Raw genomic sequence first — 13,144 nt, 5'->3', positions numbered from 1 at the left:
ATGAACTGTTCTTTTTTAGTTTCTTATATGTATATGCATTATATAATGTGATTGGATCCTAATGCTGATTTGGGTTTTTTTGAAGTACACCATTCTGCAGACACTTACATAAACAGTAATATTTGGGGGGAAAAAAACAACCAAACAAAATTGTGTTAGATTCTGAAATAAACTTGATAGCCTAATGGCCTTAATATCTCACTTTTTTTTACTCTGTTCTGTTTCATTTATGAGATATTCACCAATAGTGTGACTACATGGTAATATATGGAATGACTCTTTTCTTCCCTGTTAATAGAAATTAGGGAAACAGACTATATTTTCTTACTCATTCTTCTTAACACTGATGATTATTTAATAATTTCTTCAATTTTACAAATGAAAGTATAAAAAAAGCTCCAATTCTAATTACTAGTCACCTTGGTCATTGAACTAAAACCTGAAAATCAATGTGCAAAAGCCACTGCATCATCCTGCTTACACCTCCTCTCAGCCTTTCCCAAAGAAGCAAGGTTTACCCTTCCCAGCAGTTTCTTCCTAAAATCTCCCTGAGCAAGCTGAGGTCACCCTAAACTCCCACTGTGACAAAAGCCAGCTACACTGTGTCTGTGTGGTGTTTAAGAAGCCAGAGAGGGAACACAGAGCGAAACCAAATGTTTAGAATGTGTAAGTGAGGAAGTACTGCATAGCCCATAAGTATTATTGTGCATAACATGTAAATACTGCATACTGCCCTGGATTGCTGGCACTGGGACAGCTGTGAATCAGAGCATCCTGAAGCAGGGAAGAGCACAGCTACCCGTGCAGAGGGTTCCTCCTGACCTACCATGACCCTGACCTACTGGATCTGCAGTTTCCTGGTGTTTCACTGCTTGTGTGACAGGCACAGCCCAGCTTTGATGCCTCAGCCCTGCTAGGTTTCACAACTGGCCACAGTGAGAAGCTGTGTGAAGCTCCCTGACAGAGCCACCAAAGGTCCCTGTGGCAGCACTGCCCTCTCTTCCAGGACCTTGCTTTTGAAATTAAGGCAGTTCTGACTGCTCAGCCATGTGCTGCATGAATCTGTCACCTGCCTCACAGATGCTCAGGGCCTCTCTAAGAAAGTGCACCCCACAGGAACACAAAGTATCTCAGCTGGAACATGCTTTTTTTTGCAGTCATTCTCCTGGTTCCTGAGTTTCACATTAAGATGATGGACTTGGACTTAAAATACATGAACTGGTTTTTATTTGGATGGTGCTAAACAAGATGTGCCCTGAAGTGTAGTGTGAGTTCAGTCTGGTGACCAGGTTAGAGGGAGTCCATTGTAAATTCCCGAAATGTATGCAAGGGATGCCAGCTCCTTAGCACCAACACTTGCTGCACAATCTTATCCCACCAGCTGCCTTATTTGCTAATGTAGATGTTAGACAATGCCACTTTGCCTTCCCTCTGGGCTGTGATTGAACTTGGCCTTTTGGTCTGAATTGACAGATGCACAAGGAAGTACCTGGGGTTTTTAAATGCCCCCAGACTTAATGAACTGTAGCAAAGGCTTTCTGGAACACTCTGTCATCTGACAAAATCTCAGGCCTGTTTTGGCTTCTGGGTAATACCTACTCTTATGTTGATGGAATTGGTTGAGGTCTTATCTCAAAACTTTAGCCACTCTTAACCAGTTAAAGCACAGAGAAGGAGAGTGAGAGACCTCACACTCCAGACTGAATAGCTGTCAAGCTCCTTCCCCATTACAAAGACACTTGAGTTCATTAGCTCAGTGTCTCTCAGGGCAGAAATACAGTGAAGCAAAAGGGGGTAGTTCAGGTAGCAAGAATTCATATCCTGGTTTGTAGATCATACTCTGCATCTTTGAGTGTTTGAGAAAGAAAGGTGACAGCATGTCTAGTTTGGATATTCAAAACTATGACGTGTTCACAGAAAACTATTTCACTAAACAGGCACTTTTTCCCAGGACTATAACCAATTCCCAGTTTTCAAGGTCTGTGTGATCAATAGCTGTAACACTTTCCAAATTCAAAGTCAGAATTGTACCCAATCTTGTTTGAAAATAGAAGCCATTACTTCTCTTTTCTGGTGACATAATCAACATTTTTAGGGTGAAATTAATCTCAGTTAACATTAGGCAAATAAAATGTAGGTGTCTGCATCAGAGCTAATCCCCATCAACTCTTTGTAGTCAATGCAGAAAAATACACACTTTCAGGGCACAAGCTGTCTAATTAGTTTTACACATGTGCTTTAGAATAAGCTGAATCATTTCCTCAAAGTGACTGCTCTTACCACTGATTGTAAGGGAAATTAAGACAACTCTGTGATATATAACTGTGTACTTGTGTCACTCACCCAAAGAAACAAGTTTTGAGAGAATACAATGAAAACATCAAATTTCAGGTTTTTCAAATATGTTATGTATTATTCACATCAAATCCAAGAATTCTGCAGTAGTATCTACATGCATTTCCTAGGAACAAGCACAGAAATAAATCTCAAAAGGAGATTTGCCCAAGATGAGGGTGAATAGATTAAGAACAGATCCAAGGAGAAAGAGTTGGGAGATGTTGGAACTAGATGATCTGTAAGGTCTTTTCCAATTCAAACCATTCTGTGATTCTATGATTTTATATTATGTCAGTCCACTTAATAACTTTCAGGTTGTGATGTAGTATTTATTTAAAAATGTAATTTTTTTACCCTATATCAGTTTCCCTGTAATGAGGAGGTAAATATTATATTACCATGCACTGCTGAATGAGTACAGACGTATAAGCTTTACTGGGATCAGAGATCATAATCCTGATTGGGATCAGGGATCATAATTCTTTTGAAGCCAGTTTCAAGCCAGGACTTGAAAATTTTTATTATATGGGAAAATTCATTACTTGAGAGTATCCGTCTCGCATGTGTTGAGCTTGTAATAGGGAAAGTGACTTCTCCATCTATACCACCCCCAATAAAATGTCAGCAGTTGTAATAAATCACTGATCTGGGAGTTTTATTAAGTCTAAAATTCATTTATACCAAGGGTAACAATCTGGCCATGGCTTGGGTGTCTAGTGTCTTTTGTGATTTTTTTAGGCTTATGTTTTGGTTTTTAAATACAAGCACTTTAATTGTAGACTATTGTCCGGGTTTCAGGCAAATTTAGGAAGGAAATCTCCAACGGGGTCCCTCTAGAAAGCAAATTCAAGCAGTCCCTCCCCTGCCTGTTTGGGAGACATGAATCTCTTTCAAAAGAAGTGGAAGAAAACCATTTATTTAACAAACAAAGTATTCACAAAGATGAGAAAATTGATAATATTAAACAATGGCACCCTCACTGTTCTGAAGAGGTGGCAAATTCAGAGTCCTTTTTATAGGGTGCAGCTCAGCTCGCTCAGTCTCTTATCAGAGCCCCCACTTTGATTCATAAATTCTGCACTTATTTTAAACAAAAAAGTAAATCAGGGGGTAGGCTTTTTAGCTAGTGTGACATCTCCTCCTTTTGAATTTGTATCCCCTAGATAATTGCTCTATTTGGTAAAATAGTATATACTACAGTAACATTTTCAATACAGAAGGCACTCAGATTACCAGTTCATTACTTTACTCACTGTAATTTCAACTTTTTCCCATTATTAAACCCCTGGAAAGTTACATTATTGCAAAAAGACTCCCAGCCTAATATTACCAGTGCTATATATTTCAGTTTATATCTAGCTTTCTATGAAAGCACCTTTATAGAGAAAACAGTACGACATTGTTTTTCCTTTTTTGTCTTATTTCTCTCCCACAGATTGTGAGTGTGGGAAAGCATGTTAAAGGATACCATTATATTGTTGCCAACCTGGTAAGATACTTTTCTAGAATTATACCCCTACTCGGTAAGTGAAACACTCAGTTTTACTTTGAAGTTATAGCACTTCACACAGTATTTCCCATTTGTCTCTAATATGTGCTTGTACATAATACATTCTTTATGATGTGTAAAAGAACTTGGGTTTCTTATTGCAGCTATCTAGATATGAAGGGCACAGCAATATAGTAAGTAATACTCTTAAATTTTATCAAAATCAAGGTAGGAGAAAGAACTGATACATATATCTTGAAGCTGAATTAAACTAGAACTGTAATGATTTTTGACTCATCTTTTTATTATTAGTACCACAAGACTTCTAGAGGTAACTTTTATACATTCCCCAGGGAACATGTATTTTCCAGTAAGATCAGCTATTTCCAGTCAAATTACTACTTCAGTATTTTTACTTTAAGGCTAAATTGGACATTCACACAGCTAATGTTCAGAAGAGGGCAAAGAAAGAGCAAATGCAGTATTTTATTATTTAAATGACTCATTCTTTAAGCCAAAATACCTGCCTGGCAAAGCACAGTGAATGTAGGACAGAGTATAATGCATGCTTTAAACTGTTTGCTTTCTACTCACCCTCAAGGAATTTTAGTTGACATGAAATATTTTATTGTGCTTTGCTGCACTTGAACCTTCACTTAGTACCACTTCAGATTATATTTAAAGCCTCAGGTGTTTCAAATGAGGCATCTGTACTATTAGGTCTTATAAATTACATTTTTCATCATTACAATTTTATAGTTCCCTAAGTAATTTTTCTCATGTAAAATAGTTGCTGTAAACAAGGAACTGGATGTTGCAGTAATCTGCTAGTGAGGTATGCAGTGGAGACAGGCACATCTGATCTACTTCAGCAGGAGCACACTTTGTTATCTACTGTCTGTTCAATTATGTGGGTAATACAACGTCCTGATGCGTCACCTTTTATAGCTAGTGTCAGTAACCCTTAGGACATGAATCAAATCTCTGTCCTTAACAAGTGCTTTTCCCCTGGGATATTCAGCCCTTACCCCAGTACCCCACAATTTTTTTTTCCTAAATATTTCTAGATTTTCAATTGTATTTTCACTGATAAGTATCAATCAGAGGAATTTAAGAAAATCAAAATAAGATGCTTCTGAGCTAACCTTAGACATAGCAGCCAGGAAAGGAGAAAGATTTATGCTTGCTTCTTAGTGCTTTAACAGTTTGTGTTGTGCAGTTTGTTGAAGTTCAGTTCTGTCTCTAAAGGCAAATTCCAGTAAAGAATTGTGCTGAACAGATTAGCCAGAGAAACCAATAGGTCAGGAGATATATGTGCTTTATCTTCTCTTTCAGTGTTGGGATTCACTCTAGGTTTTCAATATGTAACAGATCTAAGAGCTACCACAATCCTTTTTAATAGAAGTGTTATTTTGATGTTGTTTTCCTTGCACTAACAATGAGATCCTCATGTGCTGTCTCTGTCTTCTGATGTCTAATATATTATCTAATTTTCAGTCTAAACAATGAATACTGGAGTAAATGTATTTACAGAGTAGGGTTGTTCATTTTTTAACATGCAAAAACAAAAAAAATGATGCATTTTTTAAAGCATTAGTACAGTGCTTATTCCAGTCTGACAACTTTAACGGAAATTGGATTAAGCCTTTAATATTCTGCAGACATTTTTCAGTTTATTTGCCAAAGGCACTTCTTTAAAAACCGTCTGCCATTCCCAACAATGTGTTGCTTAGCTGTCAAGACCAACCTAGTAATAATGTGGCAAATCTATTTCTTGGCTTTTTTTTCTTTATTACACAAATGGAAGTTATGAATGAAGGTTCAACCTTATTTCCTGGTTTAAAATTTTGCCTTCTAATGGGATCCTGCTGTTGTGCATTCTTTCTTCTGACATGCTGACCTAGAACAGATTGGACCCACAGTGGCGTAGGAGGGAAAACAAAATCTTAAATTGATTTTCTAGGGATTCAAAGATATTTCTCTGGAGAGATTTATGCATGGGGGAGCCAATGTGACTGGATTTCAGCTAGTGGATTTCAGTACCCCAATGGTAACTAAGCTGATGCAGCGCTGGAAGAAACTGGACCAGAGAGAATACCCAGGATCTGAGACCCCACCAAAGGTACTCCCCGATCTGAAGCACTACCAAAGATATCACTCCAGTGTTCTAATTTCTGAATAACATTGTTGAATACATGAATGAAGACTTTAATATTTAGGCAGAGGAGGAGGCAGTTGATCTTACTATTACTGGCCATTAATCATGCCTATCCTTACATTCATATGGTGGAAATGAAAACTGCAACACATTTTGCTGATGTACTTAAATGTCTGTTGTCACTTATTCTCCAGCTTCACCCCATTACCAACAACAGACAAAGGTCAAATGCTTAACTGACAACTTAATTTCAATAAAATTTACATTAATTAGTCTAATTATCTAGATTTCTTTGGAGTGCAGATCTTTCCTGACAGATGAATTCTTCTGGATGAGATATTACTTTAACTGGAAATTTGCTACCTTTAAATTTTCATATGGGGTTTCCTCTGGAAATTTTCCACCTCAAAGCCTCATGTAGAAATCACATGCAGGCGTGATTTTAAAGTTAAATCTCATCCCAGAGTTCTTCTATCCTAATCCTTCACAGATTGATAAATAATGTTTCTTAGGCATATAATTTTCCTGGCAGGCAAATCACAGCACAGCTGTAAATATGACCTCAACAAAGTAGTTCTGTTATTATATGCACTAATGCATGCCAGACGTGCTTGAAAACGGGCCCCTTTGTGCTGGGCACTATGCAAAGATAAGCAACCAGCCCTCCCTTGGCTGGGACATTGGTAGTTTGGTAAAGTCTAAAGAGAGCATCAACATGAGTCTTACAAGACATAGCTACAGAATTCAGTGACACTTCAAAAATTTGTGTTAAAAAAACCCAAAAAAACAAAAAGAAACAAACCAAAACCAAGGGCTTGGAATGAAGACTCCCCAGTTACTGGTGACAGAAAAAATTCTACCTATAGGACACCTTTTGACAAAAGCAGGGTTATTCTGTCTGCTTCTGAGAAGTCAGCATGATTAATTGGAGTCACACATAATGGAATTTGAATTTTGGGAGTTAGCATGCATATCAATAGCAGCCCTGAGCATGTGAACAACTTTTCCTGATGCATTGTTTTTATCGGAGGACCATACTGAGAAAGCACCCCTTTGTGCTTTATGTGGCTCCAGGCTAACATCTGCTCAAGACTTGTTCTAAATGTTTCCTTTGGCATGTTATCAACCTAGAGCAGTTGCTGTAGTTAGTGTAGAAACAGACTGCTCAGGGTACCTATCAGGCAGAGATCCAACACAGGTTTTCCAATAGGAAGAATCTACTCTTGATCTTTCCCAACAGTTCCAGTAGCCTGAACGCCTGCTCATCAGCTGCACATTTTTTCAGGCTTTGTATTTGTTTTTTTTTTTCTCAGTGAGTTACTGTTTCCTTTTTTTTTTTTTTTTTTTGAGTAAGTTGAGTGGATGGGGTTATTCCCTATTATATAAGTCAAGTGGAAAAAAAAAAGGAAAAGTACTTGAATACTTCAAGTTTAATTTGTTTTCTTTTTAATTAATTCTTAAGATGCAGATTTTTCTACCCTTAGGAAATACAATTTTAAAGCTGTACCTACTGGAATGTCCTACATTTGTCCCTTAGACAAAATTGCTTTTGATTTTGAGGAGAGCTGTTTTCTAAATGAAGGTATAGAAACAGCTGCATAATGAATCAAACTAGAATTATCTTGAAACAGCAGATTTTTTTTTGTCAACTCTGAAGGGCTGTTTTTGTCTATCTATTTAGTATACATCTGCCTTGACATATGATGGAGTACTCGTGATGGCTGAAACTTTCCGTAATCTTAGAAGACAGAAAATTGATATTTCAAGGAGAGGAAATGCTGGTGATTGTCTTGCCAACCCTGCAGCCCCATGGGGTCAAGGAATTGATATGGAGAGGACATTAAAACAGGTAAGGGGAGGCTTTGTTCTAGGGATCTTTTAAAATTTTTGATACCAGTTGCACGCTATATGACTTGCAAAACAATATGCACTAGGGTAGTAATAGGAGAGGGAAAATTATTTTTTACTTGGAAGTTGCAAGCAGATTGGACTGTTCAGGTTGTTCCAATTTGTAACTTGGAATGAAGGCCAAGAGGAACTACTACAATTTGAAGGTACTGTTAGATCTTTTGAGATAGTTGAGCTTCCTCCACTGTACTGCTGAGTTCATTTGTTGCTATTGCAAATAACCTGGCTGTACAGTATTGTCATTTAAGAAAAAAGGTATAACCACATAATATAATCTTTCAAATATGTTTCTGTCATCTTCAATAAAAGTAGACTTCTCCCAGGGAAATCGGGGTTTTTTTCTTTAAAAAGAAATAACCCAGAGCTATGGGTTATTTCAGGATTTTGAATTCCTGATGAATATGGATACCTAGAAAGTTCCAGATCTCTGTCAAGATGATTTAGCCTTTCCTTTGAATGGGATAGTAACAAAAATAAAAATCCTGCAGTAGAATTTAAATCATTGCAAATGAGGAGACTCCACTCAGGAGAAACTGTTGAGGAAAAGTGACTGCTGACAGAGCTGGCAGCTCCGTGCCTGGAAGCCAAGGTTTCAGTCCTGGAGAAAAATCAGCAGATAGAAATGGACAGAGGGAAAGAGTAAGTGATTTCAAGCCACATCCTGACTCTTAGGGAGAGAAATAAAGCATTATGTATGCTTCACATATTCTGTGCAGATGCACAGATCTTTAACAATTGAGAGAAACATTAAGTCAGGCTTCTGTGTTCAGGCAGACAGCATGAGACTTCAAATTCTGCCAGAGGTTTTCATGGCCATATCCTGGTAAAATCAAAGCCATCAGCAATATGGCCACGACTTCTTTGGGACAAGGACCACAGCTTGGGTATCCTTCAGCGACACAATAAAAGTGCTGAAAGAAAGAAAAAGTGTTCTGGTTTCAGCTGAGGCACTGGTGGTGGGAAACTGCCACAGCCAATTGTAAGGCTTCACATCTGGCCTTCTTCATTCTAATGCTTTGAAAACACCCTTTTCAAGCCCTATCCATATCAGCCCTGTATTATCTTCCCTGATAGTAAACTGCTTTGCTGGGGCTAAGGTTTTTGTCAAGTGGGAGTGGGAGCTAAAAAGACACGTGAGCTCAGGCCAGACTTCCTTTAGGTTTTTTCATATGAACCCAGGAGTGATGAGAATAGTAAAAAATTTATTTCTCTTTAGAACCTGCAGCTGGAAGGTGTTGATCTGCACAGCATGAAAGAAGGGAAGGTCCACTTTGTGTCTTTGTTAGCAGTTAGATACTGACATATCTAAGCCTGTTTTGAGCATGGTTCAACAGGAAAAAAGAATATAAAGAAAGCAGCCAACTTTATTTCTTTGAACTGTTCTACAGTAGGGTTCTTGTGGTAATCTAAGGATGTAGCCAGGATAACTTGTACTGCTCTGTGACATTTGAAGTAAAAAGCATAAGACTGGATCTTCACAATGGTTTTTCTTCCATTTGTAGGTTCGAATACAAGGTTTGACCGGAAATGTTCAGTTCGACCACTACGGTCGCAGGGTCAACTACACCATGGATGTCTTTGAGCTGAAAAATACTGGCCCTCGGAAGGTATGTGCTGACATTGCTCTCCTCATACCATAGGAATCAGTTGTGTATGATGAAATGGTTATGCAGATTTATATTAAAGTGGACTCTGCAGTTGGAAAAGGTATAATACACTGAGTACATGGATATTTCAGGTGAAAGCAGTTTTTAGCTGCATTTTCTACTAGATGCTATGATTCAGTGCCTCAAATTGGGGAACACAAAAACAAGTGTGCATCTTGGAGTGGTGGGATGTCAGTCAGTCAAGCATACTAATGAATATCACTTGGATGACATGTTGCTAGGCTGCTGGGTGCAAATGGTCAGAATTCTGAATAGTAAATATTTCTTGTATCTTACCCCAAGATTTCTGTCTTGAAAATTACTTGCATTTTTAAGCAAGTTGACTTGTACATTTTGTGCAAACATGAACCATAGGCTGTAACTAACACTGGGCTTTTAAGGGTGAAAGGACAGAAGAGGAGAGAGGAGGAAGAGAGAATGACCTGAATACTTGAATTTTCTGAAATTTATTGCAGTATCTAATCCTGTGTGCTTGATTGGCTTGGTTGCTTGCAAGCAAATGCACATTAATACATGTCTAAGCAGATCCTTCATGACTGAATGCTCATTATCACTCAGCCCTATCACTTTGAAAATATGAGCTTGGGTATTTTGTTGATCCTTTCTCTTCTATGCTGAAATTTGTCGATTTATCACAGTATAAAACAAATAAAAGCAGAAAATGTACTCAAGCTCAAGGATTTTCTTTTTTTTTTTTTTTGAGTCATTTTGATCTATTTTGCTTATGAGGACATCAGAACAAGAAAAGGGGGAAGGTGATGGTGAATAGGGTACTCATGGCTGCTTGAGTAGGGCCTAAGCAATCAAAATTGAGTTAAATAGTCCTCTGCTGTTGGCCAGAGGTGACAAGTGCAGTAAATACTACCAGGTGAACTGTGTCTCCCTGGAGACAGTTACCTGCCACAGAGCTGAGAAGGCAGAGTGCTAAACTGCAGACCCAGAGCAGGATTACACATTTGGATGAAAAAATTGCCACTATATCACAGTATAGAGTTGCAGACCAAAGCAAAGCATGTGCCTGCATATAAGGCCTGTTGGTGCAGTTGTCTTTTGAAAGTGTGACGGATGGCTGAAGAATTAATTGGGAAAGGTGAGTTTGTCTTTCCTCTCTTGGGAAGTCTGCTGTCTTGTGCCAAAAAATGTGTCTGATCTTGATACCAGCCCTGCTTCCTTCCAGTCTCCGTGCCACACCATTGCCAGCCAGGAGGATATATGGGTGGCTGGGGTACACTGGAGGAAACAGTTAATTATGCCCTTTCCATCCCCTATCCCCTCTTGTACTGGAGGAAAGACAAGGTGCAAATAGATGTGTTTAATTAGGTCACAACTTCAGTAACTCATTAGGGAATTTACTTGTCAGCAAACTTTTGAAAAGGGTTGATGTTTCAAGCTTTATCACCTGTTATGGGAGAGGTGTCGGTCTGGCACCACTGCAGGGATGTCTCCTTCCTCTCTTCTTGCCTGCAGTTTGAGGGGAGGGTGATTGCAAACAGAGGAGCTATGTTTGAGCTGTGCTAGAGGCCCAAGGAGCTTTTCTTACCTTTCAGTCATGCCTCTCTGCTACTCCTGAGTCTTCACCTGTATTTGACATAACAAGTCATAACAGCTTTGACAGATCTGGCTACTCACAAGAATTTATTTCTCATGTATTAGATAGTGCTTTATATGTGATCATTGGACCAGTTCTGTAGTCCAGCCTGACAAATCCTATATAATATGTGAGAAATGACTGTACTTGATTGAACTAAGAGGCCTTCACTATTAATGTCTTCTTCTCATGTCCAACATACCATGACTTATGAGTCACCCAGCTGCCTTTCCAGTCAGAGTAATGCATGGATCTAATCTTTAGAAAAGTGATTTTTGTTGCCCACAGCTTTAAATATGTGAAGAGACCATTAAAAAATGGTACAGCTAGACAGAGGCAGATTCCACATGGTTTAGTAAAACAGGAAATATTAGCCTATGCTCACATTAATTCCATTTATGCAGCACTTCTTACTTGGTTCTTCTCTGCAGAGCAGTAACAAAACCTGCTAGTGAGGGGAAAGGGTGGGAGGACAAGGATCAGAGAGGTAATGGAATGGCTCCTGTGACTGGAGGGTTGTGATCAAGTGATACAGGCTTTACACTGGTGCCCAGGCACTGGACCAGAGCCAATGAGCACAAACTGAAACACAGGAGGTTCCTTCTGAACATTAGGAAATACTTTTTCATACTCTGAGAGTGACCAAGCACTGCCACAGGTTGTGCAGGGAGGTTGTGAAGTCTTTATCCTTGGAGACATTCAGAAACCATCCAGACACAGTCCTGGGCAAGTGGCTTTAGGCTGAACAAAGGGGTTTGACCAAATGACTTTCAGAGGTCCCTTCCCAGCTCAATAATTCTGTAGTTGTGTCATTCACCATGCATCCTATCACCAGATAGGATGCATGGTGAATGATAAGGGACCTCTGGAAGTCATTTGGTCTCATGTAGGTAATAAAATGAAAAAAAAAAAAATGGAAAAGAAAAAGTAGACAAAGTATATACATTACATTGCACGCATTAGACAGTCTAAGATTTGGATTCTGAATTCCAACTTGGCAACATGAAAATTAGTTATCAAAATGTTTCCATATTCTCTTGCTCTCAGTGGCTTGTGAGCTCCAACAGGATTATTTCAGTGGTTACTACAAGGTGCACAGCCCTTCAGAAAGGACCCTGTTCATTCAAATCCAAACTGTTATGGCAAATTTACTTTGAAGCAAATATTTTTGCAGTATTTTTTCCCTAAAAGATAAATTCAGCCTCTGTATAAGTGGATGCAACTGCTATGAAGTTCAATTGCAACCCAAATAGAATTGGAGGTATTTTTATTATAGCTAAATTCAATCCTATCCTTTGAGAATTTTTTTTCCTTGTGGAGCTGAGGTATTTATGGGAAAGCATACTGTTATTTAGTGCTCTCAGAGTGACTGTGTATCTCTATACTTTTATACAAGTGTCATGACATATCTTTCATATTTATTCAGTAATCCAGTTTCAGAGTTACTTTAGTGCAGGTTAGCACCGAATACATACAAGCTCACACCAATGCACAAAAGCTAAAATTCCTTTAAAAGATGCCTGTCATTTCTCAAATAATGCCTTTATCTCTGTCTGAATTTTCATATGGTACTTACTTCTGTAGCACAGTATATCATTAATTTTCTGCTTTCCTTCTGAACTTTATAGCAGCGAAGAATTGCACAATGAAAAATCATCATTCACTATCATAATAGTTCACCAAACTGCCAGATTTTGGTGTACATATTTTGCCTTGAGCCGGTCACATTTTTTTGACAAGAACTCCACATTTTCAATAATCAATTTTATCTGTGGCTGTCTGGCTGTCTGGCTGAAAAAGAATATTTGTTAGAAGTGCATACTACCAGGAAGAAAACCTTTCTCCTCACTATATCAGCACTGCTGACACTTCCTGTGAGCTGCAGACACCTCAATCAAGGCTCCAGTGCTGTGAGAGCAATCTCAAAAAGAAAAGGAACATTTCAACTAAATATTCCAGAACTTTTGTATATACAGTTTGTGGGTGGTTGCTTCACA

The 13,144-nt window shown here is 38.5% G+C and overlaps 1 protein-coding gene across 9 annotated transcripts in view; it reads left to right on the top strand.

Moving 5' to 3' along the window:
* Window positions 1–13,144, top strand: part of GRIA4 (glutamate ionotropic receptor AMPA type subunit 4) — a 215,964-nt gene that overhangs the window by 137,431 nt on the left and 65,389 nt on the right. For all 9 annotated transcript variants that reach the window (XR_008536163.2, XM_077173949.1, XM_054654005.2 and 6 more), the window contains 4 exons: window positions 3,773–3,826; window positions 5,790–5,948; window positions 7,666–7,833; window positions 9,395–9,499. Coding sequence is in view for 8 of the 9 variants with exons in the window: in XM_077173949.1 (XP_077030064.1) it covers window positions 3,773–3,826; window positions 5,790–5,948; window positions 7,666–7,833; window positions 9,395–9,499 (486 nt within the window). In the remaining variant the exon portion in view is untranslated. The remainder of the gene's footprint in view (window positions 1–3,772; window positions 3,827–5,789; window positions 5,949–7,665; window positions 7,834–9,394; window positions 9,500–13,144) is intronic.

This window comes from Agelaius phoeniceus, chromosome 2, assembly GCF_051311805.1.
Source record: "Agelaius phoeniceus isolate bAgePho1 chromosome 2, bAgePho1.hap1, whole genome shotgun sequence".
NCBI classification, from domain to species: Eukaryota; Metazoa; Chordata; class Aves; order Passeriformes; family Icteridae; genus Agelaius; species Agelaius phoeniceus.
This window is presented reverse-complemented; position numbering and strand designations above follow the sequence as displayed.